Source organism: Falco cherrug, chromosome 3 (assembly GCF_023634085.1).
Source record: "Falco cherrug isolate bFalChe1 chromosome 3, bFalChe1.pri, whole genome shotgun sequence".
Lineage (NCBI taxonomy): Eukaryota > Metazoa > Chordata > Aves > Falconiformes > Falconidae > Falco > Falco cherrug.
Window position 1 is genome coordinate 30,040,645 of NC_073699.1, and position 18,749 is coordinate 30,059,393.

Sequence of the window (18,749 nt, forward strand, 5' to 3'; positions counted from 1 at the left end):
GGTTAACTGTAAATAGCAACTCTGTATCCATGGTTTATTTTTACCATAGTGTGCTACAATAGGAAAAATAGCAAATGCTAAGTCTATATATAGGCTGTTACTAAGACTGTGAGCTAAATGGTTAGTCAACAGAAAAATCCTATCCTAATCAACAAATTAGGTCTAGTAATAACATTTTGGATACCAAAATAATGTATACCAGGTAGTGAGAGGAATTGCAGCAGGGCAGCTAATATTTCAGTATTGAGGGTTTTTACTGCTCTTTTTAACATCAAGTAGGAATTCTGTGATTCATGCTGATTTTAATAGAGTGGATAAAGATGGCAGAATCTGTACCTATATTTCCTGACTATTTTCTGCATATTTCTTTTGCTGGACTAGTAAATAGTCAATTTCCTTTTATGTGACATCATGTGAATAATTCAGGAGAAGAAATAAATCCCAATTGTTCTTTATTCCTAAGCTTGATTAAAAAATTACTTTAAAAAAATCTGAATTGTAGTTCAAACTTGAGAAGATGATGTTCTTTTTGTATTTTATTTATAACTATTTTATGACTGACAGGGTTAGGAAAGTGTATAACAAATTCTTAGATAAGCCTTCAAGGTTACTTCACATTAGACATGATAGGTAGGAAAAAATACAGGCAGAAGTCAGTTTTTCTTATCTTCTGTATAAACAAGCTGGTATTTCATTCAAGGCCTTTTCCTTAACTTTCAGCATACCAGATCGCTATCAGGCAGTCACAGGGAGAGACATGCAAACATGTTGTTGTTGACTATTTGTCTACTGAATTTATGAATTGGTTTCTAAGGAAGGCTCGTGCATTCATTCTGTTGGTGCCTGCCTGCCATTCCTTGCCTTTCTTCCCTTCACAATCATTTGTGACTTAGCTGGCCAGTATTAGTCACGTTTGATGAAAAGCTGGTGGTCTGTAATTATAGTAAGTTCTTATTTTTATGAAACTCATAGGTGATGGGTAGAGGAGGGAATGCCGTGTTTGTGGGGCTGTCCACCCCGCAGCAAGGGAAAAGGGAAACTGTCCTTAGGTGCTGGGTTTGGAACCACACTGTGGACGGATCTGCAGCCTTCTCCTGCAAGTTAAACATCTTCTCCTACAAGCTAAACAGGAGATTATGATGCAGACACAGGATGCTTGTAACTCCGTGGGGTAATGTTGGGGTGGGCCAAGGCATGGTGAGATACCAGCGATGTGGAGGGGATTTAAGGAGCATAGAGCTGGGGACATGCTGAGGGGTCTGTGCGGGCAGTAAGGATATTGCAGGTTTGGTGTGCCGAGGCGGTGAACAGAGCTACTGTGGAATGATAACAGGGGACACTGCGGGAGAGAGCACCGAGGACTCTGTGAAAGAACTGAGGGGCTACTGCAGTGAAAGGGTAGAAAGCATATGGGGAAAAGAGCTAGGTTGTGAAAAGTGCCATGGAAGTGATGAGGGACTACGGGTATTTTGCTTGGAGACCATAAGGTGTTCGTGACATGCATCTCTTGGAAAACATGTACTATTAATTCTGCTGTTTTCTAGTAGCACCATGTATTAGTTACAACGCATGTTGTTTAAATGAGCCTAATCGAACACGTTCTGAAGTAAATGCTGCTTTTATTTGCTACCAAAGTAACTAGATAAGGTCCCTGCTACACTATAACATACATAATTTATTTACATGATGTTTATGAACGGCTTTGAAGTATATATTTGGAATTTAAATCTTACCATTAGTAATACCTGTTAGAAACTCATACATGAGTCTCTCAAGTAATTTTATCCTTCTCTGGTTTATTATGAATTATGTGCAACTGAGGCAGGATGGACATCTTGGAACTTTTTTGGTCATATATTTAGGGGTTTGGGGACTGGCTTAGTTTGTAGTTATACAGTACCTCATACTTGCCCATGCCATTATGATTCCTGATTCCATTGCAGTATAGGCAATTATAATATAAATTATTTTATCTGTTTACAAAACTACATTATAATATAGAATAATTATAGTACTCAAGATCTAAGTATGGCCTTCATCCATCCTTTGGTCTAAGGAATTATATTTGATGTCGATGCCAGTTCTGCAAAGAAGGGAGTCCTAGTGCATGCTGATGAACTGGTGAAGTGGATAAATACTTCAGAAGAAAAAGAGTAATTCAGTTTTCTCCTCTATTTTTAAGATTGGGCTACATTAAACCTTTTCTTACTCACCTGCCTTCTTAGATGTGCTATATAGTTCCACTGTTGGAAGAAATCATGGGAATACTCATGTAGATTGTCTGCAACTTCCTCATCTCCATGTTGTCTAGACACCAGCAATCTCATAGCATATTCATGCCTCCAGAACATCTAGACTTCCCTTGACTCAAAAGCCTGAATGAGGTAGTAGAACAGAGGCAGTCTGTTTTCCCTTTCAAAGTTCCTTCTTTGCTGGTGGCTAGGTACAGTATTGTAATGAATACCAAATCAGTGTTATATTTCACAGCACAGTTCCCAAATTCATGTTGCAGGGGAAAGGTGAAATGGTGTTATTTATTCCAATACAATTGACTAAAAATACCATTTGAAATTATAAGAGATGAATAAAGTGATTTGAAAAATACTACGGTATATATATTATCTTCTTATTGGTATTTTATTTGCGACATAAATGTACTTAGAAAGTGTGCTGGCAGTTGAATAAAGCACAGGCATGTTTGGTTTTTCACACCTTCCTTTCTTCAGTGGCATAGGTGGAGAACACTCCTGCTCCCTTCTTCCTCAGTTATCAGGTAGTCAGGGTATTTTCTGGGAGTGGGGACTGTGGTATTAAATAATTTTGAGTTAAGAGAGTGAATATCTGAATCTGCTGTTCATGGACAAATTTTCCTTAGACTGGTTTTTGTCAAGTGTTGTTAAAGGGGAAGGGAAGAATGGCAGATCAGGCTGCTTAACCAAACTTTTTCCAGAGAAAGAAATACACGTGTGAAAGGGGAGAGGGAGCACTTATTGGGTCCCTTTCTTTCTTGCTGTTATAAATATAATATAGTACCTGTATTTTTCCCAAAGCTCCTTTTCCTTGCTTGAATGTATAGTTTGTTACAGCCTTGACTGGAGAGGAGGAGCTGGAAAAACCTGCCTCCTCTGAAATAACCTGAACAAAATATTGCCTTAAAGATTTGTGTTAAAGGATATGGAGACAGCCCCTGCACTCCAGGAGTATCACAGCCAAATAGGGATGTCAGGCTACCCTTCATTAGGTGAAATTGGTGAAATGTAAGTAATAATTGGTCCGTGGGTATAGCCAAACATCCTGTAAAACGAAGTTGGATGCTAGCCATGTGGCATCTTCTACCTGCCTGAGCCCTCTTGTCCTAGAACTGGGAGATGGGAAGTCTTGCAGGATTCCTCCTGACTACTTTGTAATGTGCTTCTACCACACTGGTTTTGAGGCATCCGCTGGCTCCTTCTCCTGGGTGTTTTTTTTGGCATCTCCTACAAACTGTTGTCTGTGGCATGGACACATCTGGCAGTACTGCTGGTGAGCCACTCTGGCTTGTGGGATTATACTTGGAAGAGCTCCACATTAACGTGTTGTGCAAAGGAAGATGTTCTATTGCAGTTTTTCCATGACTCAGAAAAACAAAGAAACCTGAAAGGTCATATGGTGGTGTGTGATTTGTTTTTCGGGTTCATTCAATATTACCATTGTGCATTTAGCCCAACCACAGTGAGTCAACTTGGATTGGATTGACTCAGTCAAAGTAGAGGACTTGCACAATAGTAGGACTTCAGTCATTCAAAATTCCCTTGCTAATGCACATCAAAAGAGATGAAATTAGGTATGGAGTGTGGATTTTTTTTTTTTTTAGGGAGCAGTGCTGTTATGCTTGTACATGTAAAATCAGTTCAAAGTGAAACTTGGGGCATCTCAGTATTTTTATGGATCTTGACAAAGTGTTTCACTACCATGAACTTCCATTCGTTATGCAAATAAACCTACTTTCAGGAAAGCATACAGAAACTGGCTTGAACATTTAAGTTTTCCTTGTGTTGACTTGGCCGGACCTACTCATATGCTTTTTCAGTTGGCATCTTAAATTGCTACACAAACAGCAGAAAGTCAGAAGTTGTAAGGTGGAGAAATTGCAGGTAACTATCAGATGGTACTTGGTGGCCTTAACTCTGCTGCTTGAATAATTATGTGGCAGTTTCGTATGGCTTTGCTGGGTACCTTGTATGCTTTGGCATTAAAAAGCGCCAAGCTGCCAGCGTTCTTCACTCCAAAGCTGCACCCTGCCACCCGAGCCAGCTGCGGAGAGCAGCCCCCTGGTCCGACCATGACAAACCTCAGGCCCCCTCCCTGCTGTGCTCCGGAGCCAGCTGCCCACGAAGCGGTTTAAGGGTTCAAGGAGGGGCTGGAGGCAGCCCCGCACCGAGCGCGGCCGCCCCCGGCTGGCGCAGACAGGCGGATGGAAGGCGCGGCCCGCCCGGCGGCGCTGCCCCGAGGCGGCGGGGCCCGGGGGCGGCCGCCGGGAAGAGCCGCCCTCGGCCTCCGCCTCAGGCCGCGGCTCAGCCCCAGGCCTGCGCCTACCCACGGCCCAGCTCCCGGCGTCGGGGGATGAGGTTAGCGCGCGGGGGAGGAACGGCTGTCCGTCGCGCCGGCGGCGCTTCAGGGCCCCGGGTCCCTGTTCCCTCGCCTCCCGGTTGGCCAGGCTCCCCCAGGCGTCGCTCCTGCGGGAACGGGTAGGGTATGTTCCCGGAGGGGACTGCACCTCCCGGCGTGCCCCGCGGGCCGCAGTCGCGCAGAGCTTGCCGGGAGCTCGCCGCCTCCATGTTCCTCTCCTCCCGGCGGCGCGGCACCGCCCGCTCGTCCCGCGGTGGGGAGTGGCCTCGTCCCTCCTGCCGCGCTGAGCGACTTCCGCGCCGCCCTATCAGCGCTTCCGATGGCACGGGTTGTGGCCACTGAGAGGCGCGGGGGGGCGGGCCTCCGCCGGCAGCCGGGTAGGTAGCGGTAGTGGCGGTTGCCTGAGAGAGGCCGGGAGCGACGGCGGCCGAGGGAGGGCGCGAGCTCCGTTTAAAGGGCCAGCGAGCTCGGGCGAAAGTTGTGAGGAGTTTAGCGGCTGCTGGCCCGGTGGTGCGCAGGGGCTCGGCCGGGAGCCCCCCTCCGGACGGCGGGGCCGGGGCCCCAGCAGCGGCATGGAGCAGGCAGCGCCCAAGAGGTAACGACCCTCCCCGGCGGCCCCTTCCCCTCCCGGAAGCGGGCGCGGCGGCGCGGCCGGGATGAGGCCTTGGGCCGGGGGGGCGAGCGGGCGGATGGGCCGGCTCGGTCGCTCGCCAGCTCGCTTCTCCTGCGACCCCCCGGAGGCCTCGGGAGGCTTTCTGGTCCTGGGTCTGTGAGGGGGGCGGTGGGGCGAGGGCGAGGGTTGAGACCCGCCTGGCGACCGGAGGGGTTGTGTGGTGTTGGGGTGTGTGGGTGCGCGCCCTCGAAATAACCGCCCTGGGTAAACCTCCAGGTGGAGGCACGTCCTTAGGGGCTGGGGGAGTTACCAGAGGAGCGTTTTAATGCGAAATGAGGGGAACTTCATCGCTGAGAGGAGTCCTTTGTGGCCTGGGGGTCTGTGTGCTTTATAGCTCAGTCTATGGGAGAGACCGACATAAGTAGTTATTTTTCCCCGTTAGAAAGTGCCCTTGTGTCCTGCTGGTGGAGGGATGCTTGTGGGGGTGGGGGTTGCATAGTTGCGATTGCAAATCAGAGAGTGGGAAGAGGCAAAAATCAAGAGTATCCCCACGGTCTGTGTGTTTTCAGAAATACATAGGTTACCTGGTCATACTAATTACTACGTGGTTGAGTTTTTGGTTTTTTTGTGTGGTTTTTTTTGTTAGCATTTATCATTTGACTTCTTTCTGTGTGCATGTGTAATGATGTGAAACCGTGAGCTTCTGCTTTAAATGTGACACTGTCATCTTAGTGCACAAAATAATTTTGCTTTACCTGTATTTAATCGTATTATATTTAATTGCATATTTAAATTGGAACAATCCCTTCTGGGATGTAGTTACATACTACATAGAATGTAGTTGTGTGGTGTACAGAATGTAGTTACCCAGTTTACATCTATACTTACTGTCCTAGAGCTCCAAGTATTTTACTCTTGCTTCCTGTTAATGTAATGAAAAATCTAGGCACTACACGATGTAAATTGGTGGTAGAAGATAATAAATCAGTTTTTATGTTCTACTTTAAAATGTTTACATTCTGCATTTAAAGCCTTTAAAATTCTTTGAAACAACTTCCTGCAGGATGACAGGACTTGAGAAGAATGTAGTTTTGAACTTCTGTTTTCTCTCCAATAATGCATTAAATAACAATATCTACTACTTGAAAACTTCAACCGAGAATTGATTAGTAGTTGTCAATGCAGAGCATTTTTAGCAGGCAGTGGAACAGTATTTACTATTGAAAATTCTGACCAAGAACTGATTTCTAGTTGTTATGCAGAGTGGTTTTAGCAGGTAATGGGGTGAGGAGGGACAGGACTACACTGTAGTTTCAGGCTGACAGTGCTGCATGTCTCAAATAAAGGAAGTAGGACAGGTACCAGCAAGGATTTGGGACAGGAAATCGGAATGTCTGAGGAGTAATCGATGTTACCAGCGCTGTTGTGAAGGCTGAGATCTGGTGATGTCAAAGGATTGAATGTAAAACTTGAAGTTAGTGTAATCTACAAGATTATTATTTTTTTTTAAGATCTGGGGTTTGCTCTGACCTTGTTACCTAGCTGGAGGTATATTGTCTAGCCTAATTGAAAGTGAGGAGCTCTTTAAATCCTTAGATTGGGTCAGGAAGAACTACAAAGGTGATGAGAGAACTTATAAACTCTGTCACATTTTTATATTTCCCATGTTTTTTGAAGCTTATTTCTGGAAATTTGAATGTGATGAGAACTTAATGGATTTGTTTTTTCAGTGGGAGGGAAGATTTGAACTCAGTTTTTATAAATGTGTATATGTATCCCCTTTATCTGTGTGTGTGTGTTTGTTTGTTTGGTGGTTTTTTTTACCATTTTCTGATTGTTTGTTATTCCCAACCATTCTGCTAGGCCACCTTCTTTTTTTGCAAGTCCAGAAGGAGTACAGATTATCTTTTGATCCCTGCCTTGGATATGGTGGTGGCTTGGAATGGATGTGCTATGTTTACTTGGTGAAATAGATGTGGGTGCTAGGCTACTTTGTGGCCTGTTGTCCTCAGGAGCGGTTACTGACAGGGATCTATTACCATACCTGTGGTGCAACACATTAATCTAGACGTAGCAAGAATTTCATCTGAACATTCAAAGCTGCATGGGTATCCTAGAATCCCAGTGTTCCCTTACAGGTACAGGGCACTTTTATTCCCACTTTCCCTGTAAAGGAATATACAACGCGGTTATGTGTTGTGTAAATCTTTAAAACAGCCCTTCAGAAAGTAGCAGTGATGATGCCCAAGTGACAGGCTAGGCCACTGTGGCTTTTCAGTGGGGGTGCTGTCAAAATCACTAGCTTTCCTGGTTTGACCCGTGTATTGCAACAGTAACAGAGACTTCTAAGGAGGAGTCCTTTTCAGTATAATTTTGTTTACTTCTGAAAGTAATTGGAGTAGGTGTTCTGATTTTATACTGAACAATTTGTGCGGTAGTTGACACAGTGTTTTCTTGCATCTGAATTTTTAACTGTTTCAGTTGTTTTCAGATGTGTTATTACTGTTGCATTTGTCTGTCTATGTTGGCATACTCATGTACCAGGAGATAGGTTGCATACAGGGGAAAAGTAGCTAGAGACAGAATTCTGTCAAATACATAATCTTTAATTTTGCCCATCTCCTGCACACTGCTGCCAAATAAAAGGCTGCTTAACAAGCATGGAGTGTGTTGATCGAGGTTTTCCAGTCCTTTCTTTGAACTTGGGCAGTTTTAATTTTCACCAAAATGTGACTTTTCAAGTTTTGTGGGAAAGGCGAAACATTTTAAAAATATGAGCTTTGTGTGAAAAATACGCTGTTTTTAATGTTCACATCAATGGGCACATAAGGTCAAATGGATGACAATTGTTGAGTTCCTCCTGAAAATGATGGGACAGAAGTGTAAGTTTACTTGAGTTTTATTGGTAGAAAACTGAACATATAGTACACAATACAATAATGTAAACTGTCTTAAACTTGCTTCTACTTGTGTGAACAGTGTAAAGCAATGTAACTGTCTCGAGGCTTTCACATGCCACCTCTGTTTCTGATGCCTGCAGTGATTTCTCTTGATACCTTCTCTTTTAAGATATCAGCATAATTGATCCCAGCCATTCTCTTTTAAGTATTTCAATGTGCTAGTTCTGCAAAATAAAGCACATATCTTCATGTTTCATGGAGCAGCAGTCCAGTTTTCCATAACTGATGACAGTCATTGATAGAGTTCTATTCTTTAGTCCTGCATTTTTGTTAGCTTTCAGGGTTTTTTTTATGGCTATCTCTGTGGCACATCACCAATTTATTTTTCTGAAATCTGTAAGCAATGACTGTAGGGCACTAAACTCATACTTTGTTTTTTCATGTTGGGGGTGTGGGTGTGTGTGAAATAGCTTTCGCTCTTTCAGATCCCAATTCAGATTTTTCTGATTTTATGCTATGACTGGTAGTCTTGGGTCCCTCTCATTGTTTCTAGGCTTTTCCACATTTAGTTATGTGGAGTTTTGCCGATGTATTCAATGATGCATAAGATTCTCGTCATGCTAAGTGTGAATGTTTTCTCCTGTGAGCTGGATTTATAGAAGTAAAATTCTTTGCTAGGATGTGTTTTTCTTGCTGAAGAGACCAGGTCTTATGCAGAACATCAAACCTTTTTGGAATTAAGAAGATCCTTTTGACAGCTCTTGTTGTATTGTAGTTTAGTTAGTCCTGCCTTCAGGAACAACTTTCCTTCTGGAAGATGGCTGAAATAGCCCATAGTCACTACATGAGAATTTTCTAGGGAAAAAAACCCAGAATGACTTCTTACCTAGGTTTTATACTTGTCTTCCACGCATCAGTTTTAGACTTTCTCACAGATACAGTGCCTGAATCTACTAATTTATTTGCTCTGATTTAAATGCTTGTGTTATGAAAGCAGCACGCCCATGAGGGAGAGACTGAAACACCTTTTTCTCCGATTGTTCTTGAACCCTTTGTCTCTTCAGTTTTGTCTCCCTCCTGCTCCCCTCGTATTTCTAGTCATGCCTTAGCGGGTAAGCATTTTGCTGGGTGATCATAGTAGTCATTTCTCATGTAGAACACTTTAATGCTTTTAAAAAAAGCAGTGATCCTTCTGAAATGTTTGACTCTAAATCTTGTCTTGCACATTTTTTAAAAGTGTGGGTAGTAGCACATACATGAACAACTCCTGATTAAGGAGCTAATTCTGAAGTTTTAGATGTGTTTCTCTGTCCCAAGTTTTAGTTGCTTATTTTAACCAATGAGATAATATTTCTAGTCTTCTTTTCTACTTAGTGCTTTACAGCCAGTTACAACAGTCATCTTCCTCCTCCTTGCTTCTCGTGATCATAAATGCTTTCTCTGTTGCAACCCTTTCAGGGTATATTGCATGCTGTTCTGTAGTTAAAGAGCTGGGAATTCTATTAAACTTCTAGAAATAGAAATCATTGAACAGTCTGAGTCATTAGGATCTTTCTGTGGTTCAAAGAATGTAGTGTTAATACTGTAATTTGTGCATCGGACCTAGCATCTGTACTCTGAAATTCCTGAGATTGATGAGTCTTTCTTCCTCTAAATAGGTTTATCGTTTAGCTGCCTTAGTGTTAAGTATTATTTGATCTTATAAGCTGCCTTAGTGTTAAGTATTATTTGATCTTGTAACACATTTGTAAGAGTTGAATAATGTGAATGTAGTTTTAAAACTACAGAATGCTTATCTCTTTGGTCTCCTGGTTGTTTCTCAAGTGCTCCAGATAAATCTGTTATTTGACAGTGGCATTGGTTTTGATCCATTTATGCAGTTTGTGACTTACCCTAACTCTTCTCAAGCGCTCCCAATGCCTTGGCGTTAATGGTGCTGCTGGAACCCTTTTAGTATGGATTTTATTTTTTTTTATTCTCATTTTAGCAGGCATTGCTCTTTTGATGGGCAGGTGGAAGTCTTTTCTTCTTAGACATCTTTGGTTGAGAGGAAACTATGTTTTCCATTTTTTTGCAGTTACTAAAAAGTTCATTCTTTCTGTTGTTCTGTTGAGTACGTTTTCTGTTACTCAGCTCTTCGATCAAGTGAGAGACTTGGCTAATGGTCATGCTTTTTATTTTTTGAGGCTCTGCTGGTATAGTAAGCAGAGGATGATTATGGTAGCTTACTCTGTGAATGTTGCCTTTAAGGCTGCAGATAACCTGATCAGAGGGAGGAAAAAAGAAGCAAAATGAATAATTTTGGTTTTTTAATACCTGTCTACAAAATCTTCCCCCCCCCCCCCCTTTATTTGTCTCAACTTACACTTGTTCAGTTTTTAAACATGTGCTTCCCTGCAAGATTTAAGTTCCAGCTTTCTGCTTCCTAGTCTTTAACAAGTGAAGAGAGGGTGAAAAAGCAAGCTGAGCTGTTATGTGTTCCTGTGTTTCATTTGTAGGCCACTCTTGCAGACTTCATTTAGCTACTCTCATTTGAGTTTTTGGCTGTTTTTCTTAGTGTTCATAAGTTGTGCCTTTCCTTTGCTGTGGAGATTTTTATTCTCCCTTAAACACATGTGCTTTCCAGCTTCCTGCCTGTTTGCTGTAGCAAACTCTATGGTCTTTACAGCAGTTCATGCACCCTTCCTTATTGATTGTTGATGCTTTTTGTATTCATGTCATTGCTACATCTGTGAAATAGTTATTTGATATATAAATATGTATGCTCCCTGCCCCCACCCCCCTTAATTTCCTTGTTTAACACTAATCCATATGACCTGTGTGGTTATACAATTACTTTAAATTTTTGTCTTCACTTAGATGGTTGGCAGTAACAAGTCTCTTCTGACTCGGGAATTCCTTCATCAGTCGTTTCACTTTAATTTTTATTAGTTCTTTATATCACAGAATTGCATCCCTTCATATGAAGGAGTTTCTTTTGAATGCATTTTTCCAATGTTAAGACTTTATAATCTTTTCTGTCTGTGCCTGCCTTTCCCTATTTTGTATTAATTTCCAGGAAGATGTCACAGGGTAACTTACTTTCCATAAATTCTCAATGATCTGCTGTGCTTCAAAGTTTCTTTTTTTTTCTCCTTTTTTTTTTTCCTGTTTCCTTTTTCCTCCTCCTGCATATGGAATACATTGTCTATATCTAACACTACAGCATTAGCTATTCTTCCCCTCATCTTCTACTTTAAAAGTACCCTTGGCTATCATGTAATGTGAACTTTTTGATTCAATCTTGCAGCAAAATTCCCTATAACTTTTTTAGGGTGAAGGATTTATGTGTTGCAGCTACCCAGCATCACTGCAATGTGTCTGTGGTTGTATTTTCCTGGTCTATGTTCAGTGTCAGCTCCATTGCAAGCTTGCAGCCAAGTTGTGTTCAGAGACCTGCCTGGAGTCTGGAGGGCTGGGTAGATTGGAATGCTGGAGACCAAGGAAAGGCTAGGGCTGCTTGTAAAGGACAAAGGACAGTGGTAAGAGTGAGTTGAAGGTGCTAGGAGAAATAGTAGGGTGATATTGAGTGATTTTGAGACTGCGTGAGAGAGAACTGGAGGGCAAAATATGGTGGTATGTAACAAGATATTTTGTTGCACCTGTCCCTTTAACTTCAAAAAGATGCAAAAAGGACTGCTCCAACAACTCTTAAGAGTACTCAGCTCTTGGAAGTTCAATGTTCTGCTGCCACCTGTGAAGGTGAAGTGCTACCATCTGCTCCCAGAGTCATCTTGACTACAGTCAAGTTTTTCTAACTTGATGTAAATCACTGGCTTATGAGTGATATCATTTAGAAAGTGGATACCTCATGTGGGCGAAGGATTGGTTTATACTTTCTTAAATAACAGCATGGTGTAGTCTAGGCAGTAATGAGCATGTGTTTGCATGCTGGCTGCTTTTTGACTAATGGTGAACTTTACAGTAGCCTTTGGCTGTTTCTGCTTCAGCAAAGGAAGTGGCTTGGACAGTGAATTGGTCCCATACTGCTTTGAATTGAGCAAACATTAGTGGAAAAGTGATAATGACAAAAGTTGTTATAACTTTCTTCATCATATGATGGTTGATTAAAATTTTATTACTGCACTTTAAGCATTTTATTTTCATTGGAGTGTATTTTTTTTTTGTCCGCTGATTTGTATGAAAACTTGCTTGAGTTCTGTGTCTTTCCTTCCCACAAACAAACAAATAACTTTTGTCTGTCTTTTAGCAAACTGAAAAAGCTAAGTGAAGATAGTTTAACTAAACAGCCTGAAGAAGTCTTTGATGTTCTGGAGAAACTTGGTGAAGGGTAAGTGCAGCTATTTATGAGGGATGGGATCAGAGGGAAATGGTATATAAAGCATGTGTTGGAATATTAAGTTACAGACAGAGTGACTGTAAATGTCCTAAGGAATACTTCCCTAGGCAAGTTTTGATAATAAAGCAAATGCATGCGTCAGTAGACTTTCATGCTTCCCCAAATACATCCGTGCATTTTGATGTCCCTTTTTTATTAAGGCAGCAAAGGTGCTTGCATCTGTACTGGAGTTAGTCCACATCTTGACAAAGATTATTATTCAGAGGTATGTCTTTCCTGAAGTCCTGATAGAACTGATTGTTTTGCAGCCTGAAAAATCCCTCATACTTCTGTGTGAACATATGGCTTCTGTGACTTTTAAAAGTTTCTGCGTAATGGAAATGAGAAACAGGGTTTTTATATCTCTCTCTCTCCCCCCCCCCCCCTCTAATTTTTAAATTCTCTCTTTTTAGGTCTTATGGTAGTGTGTTTAAAGCAATACACAAAGAATCTGGACAAGTTGTAGCAATTAAACAGGTCCCCGTGGAGTCAGATCTTCAAGAAATAATTAAAGAAATCTCTATAATGCAACAGTGTGACAGGTAGGTATGACAATTTTGCTCCCTCTCAAAAAGTCTACGTGAAAATGTGTTTGTACTTGTAAATACAGCTGAAATATATGCAGCGGCAAACTTTTTTTTTGCATGGAAAATTAAAGCAGTTTGTGTTGGACGATTTGCTGAAAGGAACCACTTTGCCAATTTCCTGCTATCCTTAGTTTGGATTGAAGGAAATACAAATAGTGTCCCTAATAGAAACTGATGAAGGAATAAGTACTTGCTTCTGCTTAGAATTTTCCATGCTTGCTTCACTTTGCTTGCACTGGCAAGCCCAAAGGTTAGTATTTCCTGTAAATATCATAGGCCGTGTGAATTCTGAGTTACTTTTTTCATAAGATCGATAAAGATGTTTCTGGCACAAGATTAACAGCTAGCAGTTTAACTTACAAAATGGTATTCTGTCGGTTGCCTCTTTCATGCAGGAACTTAACCTTTAAAAAGGGAACAGTCTGGTAATAGTTTTGAAGAAGGACTGTTACCTTACACTTGTTCACAAAGTATCTTATGATTGCTAGTGTTATAGGAATTCCATTAACATCAAGTGTCTGCAAGGATGTAGAAATTAATTGGCATTTCCTTTCTTCTATGGAGTTATCAGTGTTTTTATTTGTATATTTTTGGGAGATAATCTTTTAAGTCTTTGGCTGTAACTTCAAAATCAGGTTTACTAGGGTGAGTATTCATGTCTGAGTGATACAGGAGTCTGTTGCTTGTTACCTGAAGTGCAAACAGGAAAGTTTTACACTCTCTAGTTAGGTGAAATTTTAAATAAAATATTCATTGCTTTAGTCATGAACTTGGTGAATTGTATTATAGCAAGTGGTCTTTTACTTCTGAATTGTGTTTGTGCTTTTGTGGTGTTTCGGTGTTGTCTGTCTTTAAATGAAAAATTTGCTCGTTTGGCAATGAGCAGTACTCATCTCAGATTTAAAGATAATCCTTTTAAGGCAGTCTGAATTCATTCAGATTTGTTGCTGAATGTTTTGCTCAGGTGCTAGATAGAGCTTGATTGTACCATTCCACAGCATGATCTTGTCTATGGGGTCATGAAGGAGAAGAGAAGATTCAGATATTTATGCTTAAATATAGAGGTAGAGACCTTGGAGTACATTATATCTAGTATATGAGAATGCAACTGTTCTTCAAATTTCTTTAGAACCTCTGCCAGCAAGCCCAAGCCCTGATCTGAGTGTTTGTGACCTATGAACACACTGAACCTTGTAAGCCATTCCCTTCTGGCACTGAGTGCTCTGGAAGCTAGAAGGTTGTTAAGTATGTAGGCAGGGAAATGGAAGGAAAAGGAAGGATTTAAGTTTTTTTTTCCCACATTACACAAAGATGCGTGATAAGGTCATTTCAGGTGTTATTAAAAGGATTTGGGACCTACTGGTATTTTTGGGCTCCTCTTAATCCTTTTCGTCCTTATGAGACTTTTTTTGTCTGTCTGGCCAGCTGAGTTTTTAACAGATACAGATTAAAAAGGAAGCAGCAATCTTTCTTTGTCTGCTTAACTGTAGAACTAGATTTGATCCCCAGAGTAGGTCCTCAACTCTTCCTCTGCACTGGAAGAGTAGTTAACAATATGTTTACTTTGATTCTTTTTGTTGCTGTGCTCTTACTTCTTTTTATCTCCTCAGCTTTGTTTCTTTCCCTGTACATAAAGGAAGGCATTAAATAAATTAGAAAATAGTGCCATAGTACCTTATGAATTCTCAGAAGGAGTTCTTCTGTGGGGCCAATGATAGGGTAGCCGTCCTTAGTTGCTGCATGGGGTTTGAGCCACATGAGCTGACTGGAAGCAGTGGCATAGGTTCAAGAAGTAGTATGTTAGTTAGTCTGTTAGTACTAGACCAGGGTTGAAATAGATACTTAAACCAAATGTCTGTGAAATATACTGATGGAGGAAAGAACTGGTGATACTTGAGAATCTTCTGAATTTTTCACTTTTCTTTATACACTATGCTGCTTGTGACATTTTCATTGTTGTCCTATGTAGGCCTACTCATCATCTTATTTGTGTGTCCTGCCCCGCTTTTCTCTGCCCTTGTTCGTTTTTTTTTTCTACTTTTTTTCTGAACAACATGTTGCGTTTGGTATCTAGTGGATGTGTACTGTTGTATTACTTATACACACCCCTCCTCCTTCCCCAAAGTTAGAGTTGAGAATTTTAGAACACAAACTCTTCCTTCACTGGACAAAATGCAGCCATTCTCTGGTTGAAAAGAAGGGTTGGGCTGCAGCCCTGCATCATGTCCTTGTATATACATTGTGTGCCTTTGTGCAAATACAGTGAGTGCTGTGCAGTACTGACGGGAGGGATGGTGCACTTAGTGCTTTATTTTTACATGTGATGATTCCACTGATGTTATAGAGAAGCACTGAGCTGTTGCAGCATCTCAAATAGAAGGTGATTAAGTCTTAATGCTTTACCCTTCCTTCCTCCTCCATGCCTGTTGCTAGAACTAGCTATACTGTATGTGCTGAAGCTCTTTTAAGGGGAAAAAGTGTAGATTCTAAGGCAAGCTATTGATATGGAAAAGGCTGGCCCATGTAGTTAACTGGGATGAGGCTTTAAGCAAATTTAAACAGTGTTTTGAGATTGTACAGCACTTGATATTTTCAAGAGATCATCTTGTTCTGATTTTTAATAATACCCAGTTTTTGCTGGGAACACTAGCATAGTGTAGATCTGGCAAGATACGGTCATGAAAACCAGTGGGTTTTCCTTCAGAAGTAATAGTAACCTTCCTCACTTCAGGAGTTTATAAAAGGCAAGATCTGTATGGCATACTTCTAAATGGTAGACATTTTGACTAGCTGGGAGGGAACTGACCAACCTTGCCTTCTGTAAAAGCAAGTTGCTATAGTACTAACAGTTGCTCTCTAATGAAGTAGTTTGATGATAGTTTTGACCATCTTTTATAAAGATAGCACCATGTTGCAGGAATCAAGCATAGGTCCTCTCTTTTTTCCTCCATCAGCTTTCCAACAAAACACGTTGCTGCCGAATGTTTTGGAGCAAAGAATTGTATTTCAGGATCAGCACAAGTGTCTGATTCCACCCTTCAATGCAGGTGTTCTGACCAGAAGCCGCTGTCTGAGATCTCAGTATCTTACTTCCTGACTTTGTAGGAGGTGGATGGCAATCTAACTGTAACCTCCTTTACTTAAGTTTCTGCAAAAAAACCCCCAACCCTCCAACATTTAATTTCCATAAATACACCATCTAATCACTTTTCTGAAGGATGATCATTGTTACATTTACCACATCTGTTTCTGCCCTTCTTTTGCAATTGCTTCCAAGGAAGTATTATGTCAAGTGACAAACTGATGAGTAGCAAAGCAGTATGTTCTGTTTATGACGGTACTGTCTCCTCACATGAGACAGTTCAATATGGAAATACATTTGCAAATCCAGAAGTCTTGTTCAAACCAACACTACATTCTGTTTAACATTGAGGTCTAGCCCCATACTTGAAATAAGTTCATGCTTGCAAAACCAGGAAAACATGGGTGAGTTTCCATGGGTTTTTTTTTTGTGTAGGAGAGAAGAAAACAAGGCATCCTCTCAAAGAAGGGAAATATCCAATAACTTTGTGAGAAGAGTTAAAAATTGAGAGGCCTTAGAGGAAGGAAAAACAAAGCTTTATATCGGAAGACTGGTGTTTGGGAAAACTGTCTGTATTTGAATATCACTGAAAGCTTGTGAGAGAGAGAGAGTTACTAGTTCTTTTATTATTTTAATAAACAGACTATTTGAACAGGGCATTAGTTAAGTGAATTACAATTTAAAAGTGTATTTGATTACACTTGCTCTTTAGTGTGTGTCAAACTAATTTCTAACAATACTTGTGATTATGATATTTTTTCTTCCCTGCTAAGAATTAATCTATTTGACTTTTTTCCTATCTAGTCCCTATGTTGTCAAGTACTATGGCAGCTATTTTAAGAACACAGATCTCTGGATTGTTATGGAATATTGTGGAGCTGGCTCTGTTTCTGACATAATTAGACTTCGTAATAAAACGGTGAGTTGTTTTTTTTTCCAAAAAATGTATAACACTCTTTAAAATTAGACTGATTTAAGACTACAAGCTAGAAGAGTTATGAGAGAAGATCTTGGCTGATGCCAAGGGGTGTATTTCTGCCTTGGTTCCTCAGGAAACAAGCTCACACAGTTGCTCTGACTGTTTGTTCCTCTGTTGAGTCATGATCAGCAGAAGCAAATGGCAAAATTGTTTGCCGTTTCTTCTCTCTACCCTTCCACCTCACTGTCTGTCAGCCAGCCACTTGGTACATGTGTGGTTTGGCAGCAGGCATAGAATTGTCTTGCTCTCACTCGGGAATTAGAGAGTGTGAGAAGTAATTGGCATTACTCAAGGAATGAGGAGACAAAGGGACAGCAATTGAGGAATGTGAGAGGGAACCAAAATGAGGGTTGTATGGAAGAGCCTTCATGGGCTTGGAACAGCAATAATGAAGAGGAGGATGCAAACCTGTAGGAAACAGGCTTTGTTAATTTTACTTAAGAAAGGGCTTCTCTGAAAAATGTTTTGTTGTAGATGTCAATTAATCTTTAGTTCCTTTGAGTCCATTGTCTTCAGTAGCAGGCTGTAACGCAATGTATTAATTTTACAACCAAGAACTGTTAGTTTTTACTTTACATTTTGTAAACACACTCTGAAATGTTCCTTGCACCATATCTGGGAGCAGAGAGGGAAAGAGAAGGAGAAAAAAACAATATTTAGAAAATAAGACATAGTGGAAAATGGAATTAGATTTATTAGGAAGTTGGAGTGATGTCCAGAGTAGAGGGAACCCCTTTGGAAAAGGTGGCTTGTATCAGGGCTGCTGTAATGTTGAACTGATGACTGGGGAAAAGCAAAAAAAAAAAAAAAAAAAAAAAAAAAAAGGGAGATAGCTGGAGTTCCTGCAGCCTTTAAAACTGGTGTCATTACAGCTGTATATTATCACAGTCAGTAACTCCAATAAGAAATGGTGCAAGCTAGTCCAGAATTAAAAAAAAAAACCAACAAAACTCCCCCCCAAAAACCCCCCCAAACCCTCCAAGATTTAAAACAGGGTTTAGAAAAATAGAGAGCTAACTTGTGTGTACATCAATAGAACATGCTAGAATTTTTTATTTAAAAGAAAAAGGTGTACATACGTGTGTGTTTACATTAAATAAATCAGGCAGTCTAGTTTCTTATATCTGTTTTAGGATGTTGACATATTAGAGCTGTTAGAGTTTTGAGGGAATCTCATGTTTGAGTCTCAGAGCAAATGCATACCAATAATCACAAAAACTAACTCTTCTGCTGTTTGTGGTTAAGGTTGATATGATTAAATAGCATAGATTCTATTCTGAGAAATAGAATAATCAATAAATACATGTAAACTTAACATACCTTTTATAAAGGCAAGTCGTGTAGCACATGGCTGGTGGAGTCCTATAAAAGAGTTGTTGGGCACACAAATAATGTTGGTTAGTGTAAAGTTGGTCTGGAAGTGCTTTGTACTGAAAGGTTTGTGGTTAGACATCCATACAGAGGCTCTTCAAGAAATACACCTGTAGTGCAGTAAATAAGGAGTTCTGTCATAAATGGGTAGTTGGTTTAAATATAAAAAAAGAGGGCATGAGTAATAGTAATTTTTGGAATACTACATGGGTCTGTGCTGTCCTCTTTGGG

General features: G+C 40.7%; 1 protein-coding gene across 4 annotated transcripts in view; it reads left to right on the forward strand.

Annotated features, from left to right (window-relative positions):
* Positions 1 to 4,165: 4,165 nt before the first annotated feature.
* STK3 (serine/threonine kinase 3) overlaps positions 4,166 to 18,749 on the forward strand; it is a 138,574-nt gene continuing 123,990 nt past the window's right edge. The window contains exons 1-4 of one of the 4 annotated variants that reach the window (XM_055704410.1): positions 4,166 to 4,607; positions 12,371 to 12,451; positions 12,913 to 13,041; positions 16,973 to 17,087. In XM_055704410.1, the coding sequence (XP_055560385.1) occupies positions 4,603 to 4,607; positions 12,371 to 12,451; positions 12,913 to 13,041; positions 16,973 to 17,087 (330 nt within the window). In that variant the 5' untranslated portion in view covers positions 4,166 to 4,602. Of the gene's footprint in view, positions 4,608 to 4,968; positions 5,204 to 11,731; positions 11,863 to 12,370; positions 12,452 to 12,912; positions 13,042 to 16,972; positions 17,088 to 18,749 lie in introns of those variants that run through there. The other 3 variants (XM_055704412.1, XM_055704409.1, XM_055704411.1) reach the window with 3 other exon arrangements.